Consider the following 21,513-nt stretch of genomic DNA (forward strand, 5'->3'; position numbering starts at 1 on the left):
ACTTCCCACGACCACTCGGCTGCCCGGCCACTTAACCACCAAGCCTCCTTCTGGAGAGACCACGCAGTCAAATTTCTCATCCAGTGCCTCAACCTCCCCACTCCATCCTCTCTCAGTCACGCCTCGGGTTTGGGGGAGAGCGTTCCAGGCTTCCATCCTGAAGCCTCAAGCATGGCAGAATTGACATCCTCAAGATAAACCCCCTCTGGCCAACACCCCCCCCAAGTATCTGATTCTTAATGTCTGCAAAGGAATCTCTAACGTGTTCCCCAAATATGCCTAAGCTTCATATTCCAGCCACACCAGAAGACACCCCTAAACGGGCACATCTTTTAGAGGGAGAACCTGGTCTCTTCCTACCCATCCTTTAGCTGTGGCGGGACAGGTCAGGAAGGCGAATGAGGCATGGCCAGGACGGCCCTCTCCCAATCACCCCCAGTCCTTCCACCTCGGGAAGGCTCCCCTGCCAGCCCCTCAGTTCCAGATCCCCCAGACGGAGGGATCCCAGGAAGAAAGCCCAAGGGGGCCCCACGACCCGGTCTTTAGCCCGCACTATACTGAGGACCTAGCCGTCCCTCCGCAGCAGCACCTCTGGCCCAGCCTGGGCTGGGGGGCTGGGGAGGCAGCCCTTCGAAGGGGGAAATGCGTGGTGGACTCCCTTCCCCGTCCTCCCCTCCCCCTCTCCCTTCCAACTCCCAAATTGGGGGCCGGGCCAGGCAGCTCTGATTGGCTGGGGGGCGGGCGGCCGGCTCCCCCTCTCCCAGGGACCGAGTTCCTCCCCGCACTCCGTCAGGATGGTATAAAAAGGGCCCGGGCCAGTCGTCGGAGCAGACGGGAGTTTCTCCTCGGGGTCGGAGCAGGAGGCACGCGGAGTGTGAGGCCACGCATGAGCGGACGCTAACCCCCACCCCAGCCGCAAAGAGTCTACATGTCTAGGGTCTAGACATGTTCAGCTTTGTGGACCTCCGGCTCCTGCTCCTCTTAGCGGCCACCGCCCTCCTGACGCACGGCCAAGAGGAGGGCCAAGAAGAAGAAGACAGTAAGTCGTAAACTTTTGGGGAGTCCAAGGCTACTTGGTACCTCGCCCTGCGCTCTGTCCCGGGGGTCCGCGACTTAAACTAAGACTCGGGATGCTCCGGAGACTCAGGGACGGAAGGGAGATGGCGAGGGCTCTTCCTGGGCGCCCCGGGAGAGAAGGCAGTGTACCCTGGGTGGGGGGTGTAGAGGAACGCGCCCCCCCCCCGCCCCGCCGGTAGTGAGAGGGGAGAATGGAGCGCCGCCCGAGTTGGCACAGGAGGGAGTCCCGGGATCGCTCTGTGGAGCACCACGGGGGAAATGGGGGTCTGCGCGCCGGGTGAGGGGAAAGTACGTCGGAGATGGGATGGGGGGCGCCGTGCTGGGAATTTGGAGCCCGAGATGTAAAAGGGATCAGGAAGGCTTGGGATGATTCATAAGGAAAGATTGTTTGCCCTCTCTGCAGGCTAGACAGTGTTCCTGGGGCTGCGGGGGTGCTGGGCTGAGGGGGGAGGGGGCGCGGAGAGTGGGCGGGTTGGAGGACGAGAAACTTTGGCGCGGAGTTGACAGGGCGGGGTCCTTGCGCCCTCTGCTGATCCGCACGGAGCCCCGCGCCTCCCCGTCCAGCGCTTCCCCGCGCAGGGGCTGCGTGGAGTGGACGGGCGCTATTGCCGGTTGTGGACCCCGCCTCTAGACCTGGAAAATAAAACTGGGGACCCGGTAGCCTCAGTCTCTGAAAGAAGTGGCCGAGGCCGAGGAAATTGCTTAGTGTTGCCCGCCACCTAGTGGCTGTCTGGGTAGACGCTCGCGCGGTGGGCGTGGTTAGCTAACTTCGTTACTATTTGCGGACTTTTTGGTTCTTTGGCCAAGGAGTGACCCAGAGGTCCTGGGTAGGTTTTGGAAATGGGGGTTGTCCCGAGAGAGGGCTTTTGAGATGTCTGGAGGCTGGAGGTTGGGGTGTATCCTACTTTGGAGGTATAATTCAAGTCTCTGGGCGGGACCTCAGACCAATAGGCCCCGCCCCATCCTCCTAGCACCGCCCACGCCATCCCACCTGCCCCGGGATGGGCGGGATGGGGGCTGGACCTCCCTTCTCTCCTCCTACCCGTCCCCGCCCCCGTCTCCACCCAAACCACTCCCCAGGAGCCTGCCCTCTGGTTGGGGCCCCTCTTGTTCTCCTCCCCAGTCCCCCAACTCCCCTCCCCCACCCAATGGCTTTTTATTTCACTTGGCTTCAGCGCCGATGGGCTGGGGTTGGAGTTGGAAGCAACTCCGGCCTAAAGCTTTGTTTAAATTCCTGAGAACTGGAAAGAGTTATAGCCGCCCTGGCCGGGCGCCTCGGCGCTGTCACCGGCCCTGATGAGGAGCAGATGAGCTTTTAAGGATTTGGGGAAAGGGTTGGGGGGCGGGGCGGTGGTGAAGGAGGCGGCGGGAAATGGAAAAAAATCTAAATGTGTCTCTAAGACAAACGGGAAAGGAGGGTAGGGCTGGGGGTCCCTGGAGCCCCGAGGTGGGGGGGGGGGGCTCGAGCGCCGCTGACAGCCCCTCCTTTCCCCTCTTGCCCCAGTCCCACCAGTCACCTGCGTACAGAACGGCCTCAGGTACTATGACCGAGATGTTTGGAAACCCGAGGCCTGCCGGATCTGTGTCTGCGACAACGGCAACGTGTTGTGCGATGACGTGATCTGCGACGAAACCAAGAACTGCCCCGGCGCTCATGTCCCCCCGGGCGAGTGCTGCCCCGTCTGCCCCGACGGCGAGGGTACGGCGAGGGGCCTGGGGCTGGGGGAGGGCGGGGCCGCCGGGAGCACCCGATGCAACCCCGCCGCTCACCCGCGTGTCTTCTCCCCTAGCGTCACCTACCGGCCAAGAAACCACAGGAGTCGAGGTAATCCTCTGCCCTCGACTTTTGCCCCCCTCCCATCCCCCCCCCCCAGAGTCCTCGAGCGCCTCCCTTCTCTAACTCGACTTCTTTTGCTTCTTCTCCCCCTTACCCCATAGGGACCCAAAGGAGACACTGGCCCCCGAGGCCCAAGGGTAAGCTTTGCGCTCTCTGCTGTCGGGGCTGGAGGTGGGCGTGGCTCCAGGCCTGCGCTCACCGCCGCCCGCCCTCTCCCTCTGCAGGGACCTGCCGGCCCCCCTGGCCGCGACGGCATCCCTGGACAGCCTGGCCTTCCTGGACCCCCCGGCCCTCCCGGACCCCCCGGACCCCCTGGCCTCGGAGGAGTAAGTGAAGATTCAACACACTCCTGGCAGGCCGGCCCTGAGTGCTCCCCTCACCTCCTGTTCTTTGGTTTTTTGTGTGTTTTTTGGCAGATGGCATACTTTGTATTTTGAAATGGTTCCAAACTTACAGAAGAGCTTCAAGAATAGTGCCAAGAACTCTCACATACCCTTCGCAGTTTGTCACATTTGCTTTGTCGGTCTCTATGTATACATATAATCGTCGTTATTTTTCTTTCTGAACCATTTGTTCCAGAATCAGTTGATGTTGTGTCCTTTTGCTCCAAACTACTTTAGCTTTGGTTGTATTTCCCGAGAACAAGAACTTTCTCTTACGTGACCGTTGTAGAGTGATTACATTTCGGAACGTTAACACTGATACATAACTATGATCTGAATATACAATCCCTATCCAAATTTCACCAATATCCCAATAATACCCTCTGTGGCATCTTTTTTCTGGATCCAGGATTATAAATTGCATTTAATTGTCATAGCTCTTCGGTTTCCTTTACTCTGGAACATTCCTCAGACTTCCTTTGCCTTTCATGACCCTGGAGTTTTTTGAAGAAGCCAGTTGCTTCGTAAAGGCCAATTATCTTAGTGGCCCTCAGCTCAGGTTGGCCGGATGTGTCCCCATAATTGGAGTTGGGCCGTGCCTTCTGGGCAGGAATATCTCACAAGTGATGTTGTTGACTTTCTTAGTGCATCAGGCCAGGAGGCATATGTGAATATCCCATTGTCAGTGATGTTTTTGCCTCTCAACTCACTGATTTCTCATGCCCTCTCCTCTCTCTTGTTTCTTCTAGAACTTTGCTCCCCAAATGTCTTACGGCTACGATGAGAAGTCAACTGGAGGAATCTCTGTGCCTGGCCCCATGGTGAGCCACTGGGGTGCAGAGATGACAGAAGAGGAGCCCGTGGGAATCTAGACAGGATGAGCCAGTGGTGGTTTATGGGGGGATTTCAGAGGTGGTTTCAGAGGTGGTTTATGGTGGAAATTCAGAGAGGATGCCAGACGAGTGGGAACACTCAACAGGAACCACTGTAAGACAGCAAGATCACACCCATGTTGCACCTTCCTACAGAGGTATCAACATGGCCGCTCTTTTTTTTTCCCCCTTCTGTAGGGTCCTTCTGGTCCTCGTGGTCTCCCTGGTCCCCCTGGCGCACCTGTAAGTATCCAGGATATCATCATACACCACCCTGGGCTTTGGTCTTTTGAAGGGAGGATGGGGATGAGGGCAGGTCAGGTGCTCTGAGAGATCTCTTGGTGAGATGGGGAAAGACTGACGGGGACCTGTCCTAACTGAATCCTTCTTTCCTTGTCCTCCAGGGTCCCCAAGGTTTCCAAGGCCCCCCTGGTGAGCCTGGCGAGCCTGGAGCTTCAGTAAGTGCCACCCCCCCACACACAAGTTGTACTCTATCCAAATACATACTCCTTCTACAAACATGTGGATTGTCCTATTGAAGGACTCCTCCACCCCTGCCATCTGAAGTCTTCCTTGACTCCTCCTTCCAATCCCAGCCTCCCCCTTCTTTTTTTCCCCTTATCCTGGTCATTCTAATCTCCTTTCTTCCTGCTTCCTCTAGGGTCCCATGGGTCCCCGTGGTCCCCCTGGTCCCCCTGGCAAGAACGGAGATGACGTAAGTAACCCAGGCAAGATGATCCCATGTAGCCCCCAATGCCTTCATGGGCTAGGTTCCTGTAATCTCCACTCCAGTGCCCCACCACCTTTGAAGGTGATACCCAGAGAAAGGAGGCCAAGTTCTCCCTGATGCATGGGACTGCCCTTGAACAATGATCTTCACCCTTTATGGGATGTTCCCCCTTTCCCCAGTGGAGGTGACTGACCCTCCCCTCACCCCAGCCACTTCAAAGCAATCCCCAACACTGTCCCTCGGGGTGAATGACTTCCTGAGGCTTGACTGCCCTGGGCACCTCAGATTTGCTCTCCCTATACAGAAATAAACAGAAATTCCCTCGGAGGGACTCAAAATTCACCAAGCAAGGATTCCACTGTAGATTTAAGCTGTGCTCTAAATCCAAAGACAAGATTCTGGGCTCCTAAACCTGACCTTCAACAATGCCAAGAAAATTCAGACCTTCCACACGTTTCCAAGGCATGGGCATCATGGGCTTTTCTCTCCCTCTCAGGGTGAAGCTGGAAAGCCTGGTCGTCCTGGTGAGCGTGGGCCTCCTGGACCTCAGGTGAGCAGGAATGCGTGGCCGGCCCTGGACGTTGCCACAGGGGGGCTCCACTTGGGCACTGGGTCCACAGTGGCGTCTTCTAATGGCCCTGCCTTTCTCCTCCTTTTCTTTTCTCTCCAGGGCGCCCGGGGATTGCCTGGAACTGCTGGCCTTCCTGGAATGAAGGGACACAGAGTAAGTCCCCTTTGTAGCACCCCACCATCCTACCCCTTCCCCCAAAGGATCCTCCTGCGGGTGTCGAGGTGGGGTGGCAGCTACAGAAGTCCCAAGGGATAGAGAGTAGACACCCAAAAGAACTTCCCTCCATTGGGAAAGAAATCTCCATAGGATTGGGTGAGATCTTAGGCCAGTTGGGGTCTAGTCTAGTGCAGAGACAGGGGGATGGCTGTGGTGACCCCCTGAGGCACCTTGCCAGGTCAACATGAGGGCCAAGGTGGTCCACCCCTTCCAACAGAACTCACCTTGGCCCTTCTTCCCTATCTTAGGGTTTCAGTGGTTTGGATGGTGCCAAGGGAGATGCTGGTCCTGCTGGTCCCAAGGTAAGAGGATGCCTGAGTATCTGGGGCCCCCATCACCCAGTCCCACCACGAACAAATTCCTAACTTCATTCTCTGTTCTCTAGGGCGAGCCTGGTAGCCCCGGTGAAAATGGAGCTCCTGGCCAGATGGTGAGTGTGTCCAGTTCTAGAAGGAAGAGATGGAACAGGGTAGAGGGGCGAGATGGGATTTGGGGGGAAGAGTGTGTCTCTGATCTCACTTGGCTTTCCTGGCTTTTGTCGTCAGGGTCCCCGTGGTCTGCCTGGTGAGAGAGGACGCCCCGGAGCCCCTGGCCCTGCTGTAAGTCCTCTTGGCCCCTTGGGGGGATCCCGGGGCACTGGAAGGGGTTCCTGAGGGGTTGCGGCGACCCGCCAGCACTCGGTGCACGTGACTGGGGCCACCCCTCTCTCTCCCGCAGGGTGCTCGTGGAAATGACGGTGCTACCGGTGCCGCCGGCCCCCCTGTGAGTACAGCCCCCGGGTCTCTGTGCCTGGGAGCCCCGAGGGCTCCTGGGGCTCCCACCGGGGGTGGGCCCTGTGGCCACGAATCCCAGGACCTCTTCTGCCGCCGGGGGTGACTCACAGTGGCCATTTTCCTTCTCACTAACAGCTCCATTTCATTCACAGGGTCCCACTGGCCCCGCTGGTCCTCCCGGCTTCCCTGGTGCTGTTGGTGCTAAGGTGAGATCCCTGCCCCCGCTCTGAGCCCAGCACCCACAGGCCAAGGGATGGGCGCCTCCCTGCTCTCCAAACCCGGAGAAGCCCATGCCCCAGCACCTTTGTCCTCAGGTCCTCTTCTGTGATCTTGGAGTCCTAATTCCTGCTCTCTTGTCCCTGCCCTCCACCCTCACCTCCCGGCGTCCAAAGACGCGCTTGGGCTCCTGACCTGTCCTTGTCTCCTACCCAGGGTGAAGCCGGTCCCCAAGGAGCCCGTGGCTCTGAAGGTCCCCAGGGTGTGCGTGGCGAGCCCGGCCCCCCCGGCCCTGCTGGTGCTGCTGGCCCTGCTGTAAGTGCTCCTCAGTGCCCCCGTGCCACCCCCTAATTCAGAGTCCTCTCCTGTCACTCACCCTCCTCTCTCCGGGCCACAGGGAAACCCCGGTGCTGACGGACAGCCTGGTGCCAAAGGTGCCAACGTGAGTATCCTGCAGCTTTCAGAGCCACCCCCGGCGCCCCCCTCCCCCCTGCCCCACGCCCTCCGCTCCGGGGCTCAACCTGTTCTGCCTCCCACAGGGCGCTCCTGGGATTGCTGGCGCTCCTGGCTTCCCTGGTGCCCGAGGCCCCTCTGGACCCCAGGGCCCCAGCGGCCCTCCCGGTCCCAAGGGTAACAGTGTAAGTATTAAGTATCACTCTCTCACTGGTGCCCACCCGCGCACCGGCTCCGTCCGGTGTGGCCCCGCCTGAGAAGCGTGAGGACGCGAACCAGCACCCCCCTCCCCGCAACCGCCTCTCTGCTCATCTTTTTTTCCCTCCCGCAGGGCGAACCTGGTGCCCCCGGCAACAAAGGAGACACTGGCGCCAAGGGAGAGCCCGTAAGTCCCCCTGCCCGCCCCCCACAGCTCAGCCCATCTGCCCCCAGGGAACCCCGGAGGACGGGAGGGGGCCTTCAGGTCAGCCCCTCACCGCGGGCCCTCCCCTCCTCTCTGCCCCTCTCCAGGGCCCCACTGGTATCCAAGGCCCCCCTGGCCCCGCTGGGGAAGAAGGAAAGCGAGGAGCCCGAGGCGAACCCGGCCCCACTGGCCTGCCCGGACCCCCTGGCGAGCGCGTAAGTGTCCCCTTCTTCGCCCCCAAGGCCAGCCCGGTGCCCCCCGTGTCGGAGCTCACTGGCCTCTTCTCCTCCTGCAGGGCGGACCCGGTAGCCGTGGCTTCCCTGGCGCAGATGGTGTGGCTGGTCCCAAGGTAACTTCTCTTCATGGCTGGGGTGCTGGCCCTGCTCTGTGGACATCACCTGCCCCTCCCCATGTAGTCACCACCCCCCCCCCCGCCCCCATCAGTGCTCCGCGCCGTGGCCGCGCACTCTCTCTTCATACTCGGCTTTGCCTTGACCTTCCCCCTGCCACCGTCTGAGCCACCTGACCCTGTCCCACCGGAGGAATAAGAGGCCGGCCCGTGGTAAAAAAGAAGCCCGGACTCGAGCCCCTAATTGTCCCTGTGACTCCCCCGACCAGGGTCCCGCCGGTGAACGTGGTTCTCCTGGCCCTGCTGGCCCCAAAGGTTCTCCTGGTGAAGCTGGTCGCCCCGGTGAAGCTGGTCTGCCTGGTGCCAAGGTGAGCCCCCCGTCCCTCTGCCCCGCTTGCCCCGAGACCCTTGCCCTGTGTGGGGGCTGGAATGAGGCACCCGGAGCGGGACCGCGCATCTGCCCTCTGAAGGGCCCTCTCGCCTCTTCTGTCACCCTCACTCACATGTCTCTGTCCCCTCTCCACTAGGGTCTGACCGGAAGCCCCGGCAGCCCCGGTCCGGATGGCAAAACTGGTCCCCCTGTAAGTACCGCTCCCCCGGGGCCCCTCCCCCGCTCCCGACCGCCCACCTTCTGTCCTCGCCTCCCATCTGTGCCTTCCGTCCGTCCGTAGGGTCCCGCTGGTCAAGATGGTCGCCCCGGACCCCCAGGCCCCCCCGGTGCCCGTGGTCAGGCTGGTGTGATGGGATTCCCTGGGCCTAAAGGTGCTGCTGTGAGTATTCCTCAAGGGACGTCGCAGAGCCAGGGACAGGCACTCCCGGGAGATGAAAGGCCTGGGCGCCAGTCCCAGCTTGGCCGCTGGCTTGCTGTGTGGCCTCAGGCTGCTCACTGCCCCTCTCTGGGCCTCAGTCTCCTTATCCATAAAAATAGGTCCCAGAGGAGGTGAAAGTCCTTTGCAAGCAGGTCACCGTAGGCATATGGTGGCGAGAAGGAAAGGGGGGGCGGGGGGACAGCAGCCTGAAGGGGCATGTGGTCTCAGAGGGAAGAGGCCTCAGGGAGACACCAAGGGACCAGCAGAAAAAGCCAGCAAAGCGTTTCCCCAGGCCCAGAGCTGGGCGAGAAGAAAACCCCTAAAAGAACCACTCAGGGTAAACAGGAAGGACCCAGGGGACCCGTGTTCCCACTTAAGCCCTCTTAACTCCCTGACTGTCTTTGCCCGTAGGGAGAGCCTGGCAAAGCAGGAGAACGAGGTGTTCCTGGGCCCCCTGGCGCTGTTGTAAGTATCGCCCTATGGTCCCCTGTCCCCTTCCTGCCCCTGCTCGTGACACGTCCCCTCCCCTGCAGGAGGGGCGCAGAAGGCCACAGCCATCACCAGGGCATCAGAGGCCCCCCAGCGGGGTCTGCCCTGTCCCCCCACCCCCTCCCCGGCACCCCACCTGCCCTGCTCCCTCTGTTGGCTGCCCTCCTCACCTCCCTGATCCTTTGCTCTCTCCCCACAGGGTCCTGCTGGCAAAGATGGAGAAGCTGGAGCTCAGGGACCCCCCGGCCCTGCCGTAAGTGTCCCTAAGAGACAGCCTGGGGAGGCCGCACTGTGGAGATACCCCCCCCCACCCCTTTTCTCCTGGGTCTTCTGGTGACCGCAGCGTTCTCTCTGTGACAGGGCCCCGCTGGTGAGAGAGGCGAACAGGGCCCTGCTGGCTCTCCCGGATTCCAGGTGAGGCCTCAAGGCTGGGGGGGGGGGGGGGGTTAAGGTATGGGCTCCCCTTTGTCCTTTTTCAGATTCTAATCCCACCCCCTCCCCTCCCCCATTTCCCACCTCCAGGGTCTTCCTGGCCCCGCGGGTCCTCCCGGTGAAGCAGGCAAACCTGGCGAACAGGTAAGAGGTAGCAGGTGGGGAATGCGGGGCATTCAGAGGGAGAGGTCAGTCCTCCCAGCTGATCAGATAACCCTCGGCTAGGATCAAGGTTAGACCCCCTCCCCAGAGGACTTCCTTCATGAAGGGAGCCACACAGAGGGAAGCTGGGCGCTGCACAGCAGCATGATATGATCTAGAAGTTTCCGCATGGCTGCCAGTCTGGACGACTTTTTTTTAGAGCTGCAGGGATACCTCTGACTCTCCCTCAGCTCAGAGTTTGAAAAGAGGGCAGTCTTTGACACATCCCCAGGAGAAGTAGAGAAAGCATCCCAGTTCAGGTCGTGAGAAGGGGATGGTCTCTAATGACAGACCCCAAGGGCCAGCCCCCAGGAGGAGAACAGGAATGCTTTCTAGTGGGGGGGGGGGGCAGGGGAGGGGTTGCTCACTGTCTGTCCCTCCCTCCCCCTTAGGGTGTTCCTGGAGATCTTGGTGCCCCCGGCCCCTCTGGAGCCAGAGTAAGTAACACTGTTCCCGCCAAGATGCCCTACGCCTGGCCCTGTCTCTCGAGCAGCCATCACGTGCCCTGTCCTTCTTTTCCAGGGAGAGAGAGGTTTCCCTGGTGAACGCGGTGTGCAAGGTCCCCCCGGTCCTGCCGGTCCTCGGGGAGCCAACGGTGCCCCTGGCAATGATGGTGCTAAGGTGAGGCCAGCACGGGGACCGGGTCTAGCCCCTCTCGAGGCAGGGGCGCCTGGCCATGGCCAAAGCCACCTAGATGTGGGGGAGGGCTGGGAGGGGGACAAAACTGGGCGGGGTCCCCCAGCAGCCTGAAGTTCCAGGCTGGGAGCCTTTCCTCTTCTTAGCCGGCTCATCTTTATCCTCGGAAGCAAGCCTGGGAGATCTCACGAGGGCGCTCGGGGCTGTGACCCACTCCTGGGACCCCAAAGCTCATGGCCGTCCTCTCGGTTGTCACCTAGGGTGATGCTGGTGCCCCCGGAGCCCCCGGTAGCCAGGGCGCTCCTGGCCTTCAGGGAATGCCTGGTGAACGAGGTGCAGCTGGCCTTCCTGGCCCTAAGGGTGACAGAGTAAGTCCCACAGTCCCACACCTCCTCCCCTGATCCGTGTAGGGTTCCCATCTCTGTCTCCCTCTACTTTGGATGCTTCAGCCTCCCTCTTTACCCTCCCTGGGGTCTTTCCCTCTTCTCCTTAATCCTCCCTTCTTCCCTTCTGGCCTCTTCACTGATAAATCCTCCACCAGCTATGCAGGCTCTTCCCTCCCCCTGAATTACCATGGTAACGGGAAGCAGGGTGGCCTCCTGGATGGGGGAATCCCTTATTCATCCCTCCACACAAGGCATGGGCCTCTTAACCTAGGTTCCACCAGGCTCCCCTGAAAGATCTCGAGTCCCGAGCACAGGTCGGGGCAGGGCAGAGCTGGGGAGGAGTGGAAGCCGGTAGCAGGATGCTATGGGTCACCTCCCTGCCCCCGCCAGAAGTCTCAGGCCTTCCCTGTGTCTTTAGGGCGATGCCGGTCCCAAAGGTGCTGATGGTTCTCCTGGCAAAGATGGTGTCCGTGGCCTGACTGGCCCCATTGGTCCTCCTGGCCCCGCTGGTGCCCCCGGTGACAAGGTGAGGTGGCCCCACCATCTTCCCTAACACACAGCTTCTCCGGCGAACCTGGGCGTGATTCCGGCCTGGGGGAGGGAGGTCCTGCCATTCTGAGCTGGTGACCTGAAGGTGGGAGGTTCCAGAAAGGAGGGGAGACTCTCCCGGGGTCATCTGCTGGGAGCGCTTAGAGCGCGCAGCTGACCTGTGCCTCTTGTCCCTCCCTCTCAGGGTGAAGCTGGTCCCAGTGGCCCCGCTGGTCCCACTGGAGCTCGTGGCGCCCCCGTAAGTACCGAAGACCCACACGCCGCCCGCCCATCTGCTTCACCCTTCCCGGCCCTCTTTCTGTGCCTCGTCCGCCTTCACTCTCACCTGCTCTGGGCCCTGGGACATGCTCCTCAGGGCCCCGCTTCCCCTCCTGCCTGCGCCATCCACCCCGCCTCCCCCAGGTCAGAGCCCCTCTCAGTCCGCCTCCTTTTCTTCTAGGGAGACCGTGGTGAGCCTGGTCCCCCCGGCCCTGCTGGCTTCGCTGGCCCCCCTGTGAGTACCAAGACCCCCATCGTTTTCTATCACCGCCTGGGACCCGGGGCCTCGGGTGACCGCATAAGGACAGAGGCGTGGAGAGGGGACGGTGTCCCGTTCAAGCATCTTTGTGCCTGGACTTACCGCCCTTCCCCAGCCCCGCAGAACCGCCCAGTTCCCCACGCTGCCCCATCCCCCTCCCCCGCTCACCACACCCCTTCCTCCCCCAGGGTGCTGATGGCCAACCCGGTGCTAAAGGCGAGCCCGGAGACGCTGGTGCTAAAGGCGATGCTGGTCCCCCTGGTCCCGCTGGCCCCACTGGACCCCCCGGCCCCATCGTGAGTGTCCCACCCTCTGAGCCCCGAGCCGCAGGCGGGCCTGGGCCTGGGTCTGGGCCTGGCCCAGTCTTCATGGCTCTGTGCTCTCCTACAGGGCAACGTTGGTGCTCCTGGACCCAAAGGTGCTCGAGGCAGTGCCGGTCCCCCTGTGAGTATCGCCCTCGGTGCCTCCGCTGGGACTGTCACTCCAACCTGGGTTCAGAGATGGGGGCGCTGCGCCAGGTGAGGGGGCTGCTGTCCTCCTGACTCCTTTGTCCTCTCCTGCCAGGGTGCTACTGGTTTCCCTGGTGCTGCTGGCCGAGTCGGTCCTCCCGGCCCCTCTGTAAGTATCGTGGCAGTGACTCTGTTGCTTGGGGAGCGGGGGACAGACTGTCGGGAGGGTGGCGGGCCCATCTGAGGCCTCAGCGGCGCTCCGGAATCCACCGGAACCTGACGGCCCCGCTTCTCCCCATCCAGGGAAACGCTGGACCCCCTGGCCCTCCCGGCCCTGTCGGCAAAGAAGGCGGCAAAGGCCCCCGCGGTGAGACTGGCCCCGCTGGGCGTCCCGGGGAAGTCGGTCCCCCTGGTCCCCCCGGCCCTGCCGGTGAGAAAGGATCTCCTGGTGCTGACGGACCTGCTGTAAGTGCTCCGGATGGGCCCCGGGGCGGGGGCCGCGCTCCCGGGGCCCTGCAAGGCGCCTCACCTTCATCGCCCTCCCGCAGGGTGCTCCCGGCACTCCCGGACCTCAAGGCATTGCTGGACAGCGTGGTGTGGTTGGCCTGCCCGGTCAGCGAGGAGAAAGAGGCTTCCCTGGTCTTCCCGGCCCCTCTGTGAGTGCCCCCCTCGCCTTGGGGGACCCCGAGAAGAACCATCACGGGGCTTGGAGGCTGCAGGGGGTGGGGGGGGGTGTGCTGGGGCCAGACAGGACAGGTGTGGTAGACGAGTTTGGGGGCCCTCGGGCCCTCCCCCCAGCCCATCTCTGGCCTGACTCCTTCTTCTCCTTCAGGGTGAACCTGGAAAACAAGGTCCTTCTGGACCAAGTGGTGAACGTGGCCCCCCTGGTCCCATGGGCCCCCCTGGATTGGCTGGACCCCCTGGCGAGTCTGGACGTGAGGTGAGCGGTCGCTAGCCCCACACCCGCGCCCTCAGCATGGCCATTTTGGCCTCTGCCTGAGCCTGACTTCCTCTGGCTGACACTCACCTCGCGCTCTCTCTCCGCAGGGATCTCCTGGTGCTGAAGGTTCCCCTGGACGAGATGGTTCTCCCGGCCCCAAGGTAAGGTGGCTGCATCCCAGGGCCCCAGCCCCACCTGCCATTCCCCTGCCCCAGCCTAGCCTCTTGAGCTGGGACTGATTCATAGCCCCCTCCCTTCCCCTTCCCAGGGTGACCGTGGTGAGACCGGCCCTGCTGGCCCCCCTGGTGCTCCTGGCGCTCCTGGTGCCCCTGGTCCCGTCGGCCCCGCTGGCAAGAATGGCGACCGTGGTGAGACTGTAAGTAGCCAGGCCCCGGGGACTCTCCGGGCCTGCCTACGGGCCCGCAGATGGACATTTGGCTTCACCTAGGCTGGGGGAGGAGAGGAGGTCTTACACGACGTTGGGGCCCCTGGCCTTCCTGAGAAAACTGAGCCAGAGCTCAGTCCCGAGGCCCCTCCCCCAGTCCCAAGGCCCCTCCCGAACCACCCTTATTCCCCCGGGGAATGGGGTTCGTCCCCAGGTGCCTGCCCCAGCTCACGTGAAGCCTGAATTCACATGAAGGTTCATGTGGGGCTCAGGAGGGATGGGCACGGCGGGGAAGGGTGTGAGGAAGGGTGCATGTGGCCGAGGGGTGGTTTCGTCCCGCAGCTCAGGCTGTAGCAGGATCTAACACACTCTTCACTCTCCCCAGGGTCCCGCTGGTCCCGCCGGTCCCATCGGCCCCGTCGGTGCTCGTGGTCCCGCTGTAAGTGCCCTGCTCTGGCCCTCGTGTCCTCAGAACCTGGCCCAGAGATGGGCTATGCCCGACTTGGTGCTGACGGATCTTCCGCCTGACAGCCTGTCCTCTCCTCTCTCCTAGGGACCCCAAGGCCCCCGTGGTGACAAGGGTGAGACAGGCGAACAGGGTGACAGAGGCATAAAGGGTCACCGTGGCTTCTCCGGTCTCCAGGGTCCCCCTGGCCCTCCCGTAAGTATACTCGGCACCCCTCCAGCCCCCAGCTGCCATTGAGCCCTGCCACACAATGAGGGGCGATTTTGCCTCAGTTTCCCCTCTTGATAGTCATTTTCACTCCTCCCTAGCAGGGACCGGGGTCTGAAGAGTTATGGGCATTTCCAAGGGGCTTCTGAGACGGCGAGGCTCACAAAGAGGGGTTGTGGGAGGCGTCTTAGCCTGTGGACACCTTGGGACTAGACGTCCGGAATAACGAGGCGGGGGGCAGGTTGCTGGCCGCGTGTGACCCCCACTGAGCCTGCGTTGCCTTTGCATCTGTCCTTCAGGGCTCTCCTGGTGAACAAGGTCCTTCTGGAGCTTCTGGTCCTGCTGGTCCCCGAGTAAGTCACGCCTCTGTCTATCTTCTCCTGCTGGGACCCAAGCCCAGGCTCCCTTCAGGGCCCTCTGCCTGGTATACAGGTGTCCCCGCCTCTCTGCAGAAGGGTCTGGGGGCAGGGGTCGGGAGAAGAAGGGTCCTGGACAGTCTTGCCCGACTGTGGGAATGGCCGATGATGAGGTCGTGGAACCAGAGGCAGGCAGGGAGGGTGCTGGGTTTCTCCGAAGAGTTGGGCTGGTGGTCCTGTGCTTTCTGGCAGGCTTTCTCCAACCACCTTCCCCTTTGCAGGGTCCCCCCGGTGCTGCTGGCTCTCCTGGCAAAGATGGACTCAACGGTCTCCCAGGCCCCATCGGCCCCCCTGGTCCTCGTGGTCGCACTGGTGATGCTGGCCCTGTTGTACGTAGCCCCTCAGCCCGTCTGCCCGGGGCCCTCCAGCCCCATGGGCGCTTGGACCCTGGTAATCCCGACTCCTCTCCCTTTCTGTGCAGGGTCCCCCCGGCCCTCCTGGACCCCCCGGTCCTCCCGGTCCTCCCAGCGGTGGTTTCGACTTCAGCTTCCTGCCCCAGCCACCTCAAGAGAAGGCTCACGATGGCGGCCGCTACTACCGGGCCGATGATGCCAACGTGGTCCGTGACCGTGACCTGGAGGTAGACACCACCCTCAAGAGCCTGAGCCAGCAGATCGAGAACATCCGGAGCCCCGAAGGCAGCCGCAAGAACCCTGCCCGCACCTGCCGCGACCTCAAGATGTGCCACTCCGACTGGAAGAGCGGTGAGGGCCTGCCCCAGCTGTGCCCTTCCTCCTCCTCCTCCTCCTCCTCCTCCTCCTCCTCCTCCTCCTCCTCTTCCTTCCCCCGTCCTCCTCCTCCTGCCAGCACGGGCCTGAGCCCTGAGGGGCCCAGGGGCCCATGTGTGTCCCCGCTGCCATACCTCCCCTGACTCCATCCTGCTCGGTCCCACTGCAGGAGAATACTGGATCGATCCCAACCAAGGCTGCAACCTGGATGCCATCAAGGTCTTCTGCAACATGGAGACAGGTGAGACCTGCGTGTACCCCACTCAGCCCCACGTGGCCCAGAAGAACTGGTACATCAGCAAGAACCCCAAGGACAAGAGGCACGTCTGGTATGGCGAGAGCATGACCGACGGATTCCAGGTGAGGAAGTTGGCCCTGGAGCCACTCTCACAAGATGGGGCGGGAGGGGAGGTCCGCGCCGGGCTAGGGGCAGACGGAGCTGGGTGGGGAGGCTGGAGTCCTGGGTCCCCGATGCTGGCTCAGACATCCGGTGCCCATGCATGATGCCACTTCTGGATGGGGGAGAGGTCCGCTGGGACGCCGTCGGAGGACTCCAGGGAGGGAGGCCAGGACTAGAGGCTCCATCGTGGTCACTCACCCGTTCTCCTCCTCCCCCCGCAGTTCGAGTATGGTGGCCAGGGCTCCGATCCCGCCGATGTGGCCATCCAGCTGACTTTCCTGCGCCTGATGTCCACCGAGGCGTCCCAGAACATCACCTACCACTGCAAGAACAGCGTGGCCTACATGGACCAGCAGACTGGCAACCTCAAGAAGGCCCTGCTCCTCCAGGGCTCCAACGAGATCGAGATCCGGGCCGAGGGCAACAGCCGCTTCACCTACAGCGTCACCTACGACGGCTGCACGGTAAGTCCCTGGCCGGGCCCCTCTCCGGGCTCTGGCTTTCCTGGCAGGCCACACTTCCGTCACCCCCTCACTCCCACCTGGTGACACCCCTCTCCCGTTGTCTCCCCTTCACCCCAGAGTCACACCGGAAACTGGGGCAAGACAGTGATCGAATACAAAACCACCAAGACCTCCCGCTTGCCCATCATCGATGTGGCCCCATTGGACGTTGGCGCCCCAGACCAGGAATTCGGCATCGACATTGGCCCTGCCTGCTTCCTGTAAACTCCCTCCCACCCAACCTGGCTCCCTCCCACCCAACCCACTCGCCCCTGACCCTGGAAACAGACAAACAACCCAAACTGAACCCCCCAAAAAGCCAAAAAATGGGAGACAATTTCACATGGACTTTGGAAAATATTTTTTTCCTTTGCATTCATCTCTCCAACTTAGTTTTTATCTTTGACCAACCGAACATGACCAAAAACCAAAAAGCACATTCAACCTTACCAAAAAAAAAAAAAAAAAAAAAAAAGAATAAATAAATAACTTTTTAAAAAAGGAAGCTTGGTCCACTTGCTTGAAGACCCATATGGGGGTAAGTCCTTTTCTGCCCGTTGGGCTTATGATACCCCAACACTGCCCTTTCTGCTCCTTTCTCCATCCCTCCTTGGGGCCTCCCCTCCACCGCTCCCCAAATCTAAGTCTCCCCAAAAAAGACACAGGAAACAATGCATTGTCTGCCCAGCAACCAAAGGCAATGCTAAAACACCCAAGTGACCCCCGCCCCACACTCCCAGCCCACTCCCCTCACCCAGCAACCCCCAAACCCTGGGGGGACCTGAGGTTCGCAGACTACCAAAGAAGCCTCACCATCTGGCGTCCCCGTGGCTCCAGCAACATACCCCCTTCGTTTTTGAGGGGGCATGCGGGGGGACCACTGGCCCCTCGCTGCCTGCCTGCCGGGTCTGGAAGAAAGTCAGGAGGGGCCACGACAGAGCGGAAGGAAACATCGGATTCATTCGGGGACACGTGTCAATCCCCCGTGCGACAGGGCTGGGCGGGAGAGACTGCTCTGTTCCGCGTGTAATTGTGTTGCTGAAGGACTACCTCTTCGTGTCTTTCTGTGTCACCGGGGCAACCGCGTGGGGGCGGGGATGGGGGCAGGGTGGGAGGGGGCTCCCCATTTTATATCAAAGGTGCTACATCTCTGTGATGGGGTGGGGTGGGGAAGGAATCACTGGTGCTAAAGAAGTTGAGACGCCCCACCCCCCAGGCCAGCAAATGTTCCTTTTTGTTCAAAGTCTTTTTTTATTCTTTGGTTTTTTTTTTTTTTTTTTTTTCCTTGCGGATGGGGACTCGTGAATTTTCTAAAGGTGCTATTTAACTTGGGGGGGAGAGAGCGTCGCAGCTCTGCGCGCTCCTTTCCACCCCCTCTCCACCCCGCTGGCCGCCTCTCTCTCTCTCCACCTCTCTCTCTCTCTCTCTCTCTCTCTCTGGAAGCCCTCCTCCTCAGCTGCACCCCATCCTCACCGCCTCTCTGTCCTGTGTCCTCTCTCTGGGTTCCAGAGCACAACTTCCCAAAGCACAAAGCAGTTTTTTTCCCCCTAGGGGTGGGAGGAAGCAAGATTCTGTACCTATTTTGTATGTGTATAATAATTTGAGATGTTTTTAATTATTTTGATTGCTGGAATAAAGCATGTGGAAATGACCCAAACATATCGGTAGTGGCCTCCTAATTTCCTGCCTTGGAGTCTGGGGAGGGGAGACCTGGGGAAGGGGCTTTGGCGGGGGTGGGGGAGGTTGGGGGATGGGCTCTCCTGTTTCTTGCCCCTTCCCTCCTCCTCCTCATCTAGCACCCTCCACGGGGGGGGGGGCTCCCCCTGCCTCTTGCCTTTCTTATGCCCTAACCCTTCCCCCCCCTCACCTCCACTCATGCAGGCTTCCTGCTATACAGGCAACCCCCCCCCAGCAGGCGCCTCCCTTCAGATCCCCGGCCACCCAAACCTCAGGCCCACCCTCCACCAACACCATCAACTCCGCCGGGCACCCTGCAGGCTTGGGGGGTTGCGGAAGGCACGGCCCACAGGGCACTAGGAGGCCCACTTGTGGCTGAGGGAGGTGGGACCGGTGGGGAGTACCCGGGAGCCCCTCATCTGGCCTCCCCTTCCTCCTGCTCACTCTGAGTTCCCCCCCCCATAGGAGCAACAAGCAGGCCAGCTGAGGAGAGTCCCTGAGCCTGTCCTGAGGGCCTGTGAGGAGAGAGAGGAAGGGCTCCTCCTCCAGGGTTCCCAGGGAAGGAGGCAGGGAGCCTCCCCAGGGCCTTCGGAGAGCTGCAGTCAAGGCACTGACAAGGTGCTGTCCTGAAGGCAACAGGTGCTGACCCTTCTGAGCATGGGTCCCTCTTGGCCCTCTAAGTCCCTGTAACACCTGGGTGCAGGGTGGCCTGGCAGGTCATTGTGCCCAGGCCCCTGCCTCCTGCCCATTCCTTATCCTTTTTTTAAAAAAATTCTTGCTTCCTCTTCCTCCTTCTTCTCTCTCTTTTCCCTTTGCTCTCACCCTCTGCCTGCCCCTCCCTGCCTGCTGGTGAACCTGAGGCCCCTGGAAGGAAGGTGACTGGTCAGCTCCCCAGTCTCAGGGAAGGGGGACGGCCGTGAGCAGTCACGGGGACACAGAGGTATCCAGAGGGTCAGAAGTCTGGAGCAGACTCGGCACCCAGAGACTTGGAGACAGGGAGAAATTGAAGCTGTGCCCCACCCAGGCACCCAAGGTCTCAGGGCCGATACCTCAAAGGCAGGAAAGGCCCAAGTCCCTCCCTCGGGTCTCAGAAAAATGGACAAGTCTACAGAGCCCATCGCCTGCTTACTAATGCCATCGCTGTCGTTAAGTGGCCGTGGTGATTAATTGTGCCTTTTAATAATTCATCATTAGCACGTCCACCACAATCTGGACAGTGTAGAAAGGGGATTAGTCTAAAGTGGTTAAGAAATCATGACACAGAAATGAAGGTTTCTTCCTATGCAAACCACCCGAGCCGCTGCGCTGATTGACGGGTGAGGCCTTGGTAACCCCCCCTCTACCTGTGGGGAGGGGGCCTCCAGGCTGGCTCAGCCCCCGCCCCCTCCCCCTCTGGGGCCAACCAAGGCCCCACCCACCTGTCCTCACAGCCCCCTCCCTCGCCCGCACCTGTCACGCTAGCCAAAAGGGGTGACTCCAATTCTCACAGAGGCACCACACTTTCCACCTCTAGGCCTTTCTTTGTGTCTCTTCCTCTGCCTGAGCGGACAGCCCTTCTCAATGCCCGCTTAGCCCCACCGTCCAGGCCACGCTCAAACGTCTCATGTCCCCTCATTCTCCTGCCCAGCCCAGGCCCCGGTCTGCCCCCTCTCAGTTTCCCAAGCTCTCCACACCTGCAAAATTCATCTCAGCCTTACCGGCAGACACGGCCCGGCAGGGGCTGACTGAGGCCAGACATCAGGTGTGCGTGCCACATGGGGCTGGGCACCAGGGCCTGGGCCAGGGCTTTCTGCAACAAAGGACACTCTCTCTGTGCTTTCCAGTACCACAGCCACCAGCCACACGTGGCTACGGAGCCCTTGACATGTGGGTGGTACCCCTGAGGAACTCAGTATTAAGTTGTGCTTAACTGGGATTAATTTTTTTTTTAATTTATTTTTTTTCCAATATATGAAGTTTATTGTCAAATTGGTTTCCATATAACTGGGATTAATTTTAACAGCGACAAGGGGCCCGTGGCCACCACATCTCCGGACGAACGAGAGAATATGCCTCTTGCTATGTATGTACAAATCCGCACATGGGGGCATGCGTGTGTGTGCGTGTGTGTGTGTGTGTGTGCGTGTGTGTGTCTGAGGGCACCTGAGGTGACAGCGCCCAGTAGGGCTGTGGTGGCGGGCCTGGTGTGACAGCGCTGGTGCTCCGTGCCTGGGTCACGTGGGTGCGAGGCCAGAATGTGGTTTCGGTGTGTGTGCAGGACAGGAGGAGAGGGGGACAAAGGGGCCATTGTGCCACATTCCCAAACTCAAGCCCTCCTTTCCGCTGACATCACGGCTGCCCTAAATAGAGCTGCCCAGACCCGCTCCCCCAGACCCGGGCTGCCCCCTGCATCGTGGCGCGGAGCCGGCCGTCCCCAGTACCGCTCCACGGGACTCACCTTTGCCTTCTCTGTGACGAGCCGGGCCACATTGCCCTGGCTGACTTCTCAGCCGACTTCAGGTGGAAAATTCTAGAAAGGAAAGAGGCTTCGTTTGGATGTGTTATTGCTGCTGCTGCTCTCAGAATCCTGGGTCCCTCTGGTGCTGCGAGCCCACCTCCTGGCAGGATGTTTTACGACCGAAATATGGCGGATTCCCCCTCCTTTTGGGGGTCAGCTCTTTACTCCTCGGCTGCCTGGGGGCCTCCAAGACTTTTCTGGATGGACACGGGTGAGCGTGAGCGGGGAAGAGGCTGGGGAGGGGGCCGCTTAGCTGGAGTGTGGGAGCCTCAGGTGAGGGGGCACGCGGGGCTGTGTGTAGGATGGGATCGAGCGTGGGGCTGCTCTCAAAACTAGGACCCACAGGGAAGGCTGCGTGGACGCCGGGAGTGTGGGCCGCTGTGTGAATGGGTGAGGTGGGTGCCACCCAGCCGTCCCAGTGTGGATGAGAGTGCGTCTCACTCTCTGGTGCCCACCCACCCGTGAACACATATGTCTGTGCTTGAAGGGGCCCTACACACGTGTGGGTGTGTGGGGGTGGATGGGGGGCTTTTGGGGGGGGACCGCTTCCCCCCACACATGACGGCAGAAGAGATGACTGAGAACTGAGAACATAAGGGTCAAGCCCTGGGGACGTGCGTGTGCCTAGGCATGACAGAGGGCACAGGAGGGCCTGCTGATGAATGGGGGCAGCTGATCAGGAAGGAGCTGGGAAAAACCAGGAGAGCTTGGGTATGGGGGAGACCATTGTCCTTGGGGGAGACCATTGTCCCAGGGCCAGTGGAGCCCTAGCACTGGTGAGCAGCTGTGTCTCTGTCCTCTTCCTGGTGTGCCTCCAGAGGGTACCAAGCAGAGCTGAGAGATGTCCACGGACCGGGAGGCAAGACCCCGGAAGAAGGATGGCCCTTATCCCTAAGGGTAAGCAGACCCTCACACACGGAGATTTCGATACCTTTTCGGAGCATGC

The 21,513-nt window shown here is 61.0% G+C and overlaps 1 protein-coding gene across 1 annotated transcript; it reads left to right on the top strand.

Moving 5' to 3' along the window:
* Positions 1–942: 942 nt before the first annotated feature.
* Positions 943–16,822, top strand: COL1A1 (collagen type I alpha 1 chain). The gene is made up of 51 exons (XM_047080549.1): positions 943–1,039; positions 2,582–2,776; positions 2,868–2,902; positions 3,016–3,051; positions 3,139–3,240; positions 4,047–4,118; positions 4,368–4,412; positions 4,574–4,627; positions 4,831–4,884; positions 5,396–5,449; positions 5,570–5,623; positions 5,935–5,988; positions 6,072–6,116; positions 6,232–6,285; positions 6,404–6,448; positions 6,612–6,665; positions 6,892–6,990; positions 7,073–7,117; positions 7,215–7,313; positions 7,460–7,513; positions 7,639–7,746; positions 7,827–7,880; positions 8,150–8,248; positions 8,408–8,461; positions 8,552–8,650; positions 9,101–9,154; positions 9,378–9,431; positions 9,539–9,592; positions 9,701–9,754; positions 10,204–10,248; positions 10,334–10,432; positions 10,708–10,815; positions 11,252–11,359; positions 11,567–11,620; positions 11,822–11,875; positions 12,088–12,195; positions 12,290–12,343; positions 12,464–12,517; positions 12,652–12,813; positions 12,897–13,004; positions 13,181–13,288; positions 13,396–13,449; positions 13,557–13,664; positions 14,059–14,112; positions 14,227–14,334; positions 14,646–14,699; positions 14,984–15,091; positions 15,184–15,466; positions 15,660–15,850; positions 16,112–16,354; positions 16,472–16,822. The coding sequence occupies exons 1-51, from the start codon at positions 946–948 to the stop codon at positions 16,616–16,618; spliced, it is 4,386 nt and encodes a 1,461-aa protein (XP_046936505.1). The 5' UTR covers positions 943–945; the 3' UTR covers positions 16,619–16,822.
* Positions 16,823–21,513: the final 4,691 nt, after the last annotated feature.

This window comes from Lynx rufus, unplaced genomic scaffold, assembly GCF_022079265.1.
Source record: "Lynx rufus isolate CCGP_SWC_20201006 ecotype Redwood Valley unplaced genomic scaffold, mLynRuf1.p SCAF_18, whole genome shotgun sequence".
Lineage (NCBI taxonomy): Eukaryota > Metazoa > Chordata > Mammalia > Carnivora > Felidae > Lynx > Lynx rufus.

Excerpts from the sequence above, each read along its gene's own strand:
- COL1A1 (XM_047080549.1), top strand. The coding sequence starts at position 946 with ATGTTCAGCTTTGTGGACCTCCGGCTCCTGCTCCTCTTAGCGGCCACC. Across the intron at positions 6,666-6,891 it reads CTGGTGCTGTTGGTGCTAAG|GGTGAAGCCGGTCCCCAAGG; the intron begins GTGAGATCCCTG and ends TCTCCTACCCAG. Across the intron at positions 7,118-7,214 it reads CTGGTGCCAAAGGTGCCAAC|GGCGCTCCTGGGATTGCTGG; the intron begins GTGAGTATCCTG and ends TGCCTCCCACAG.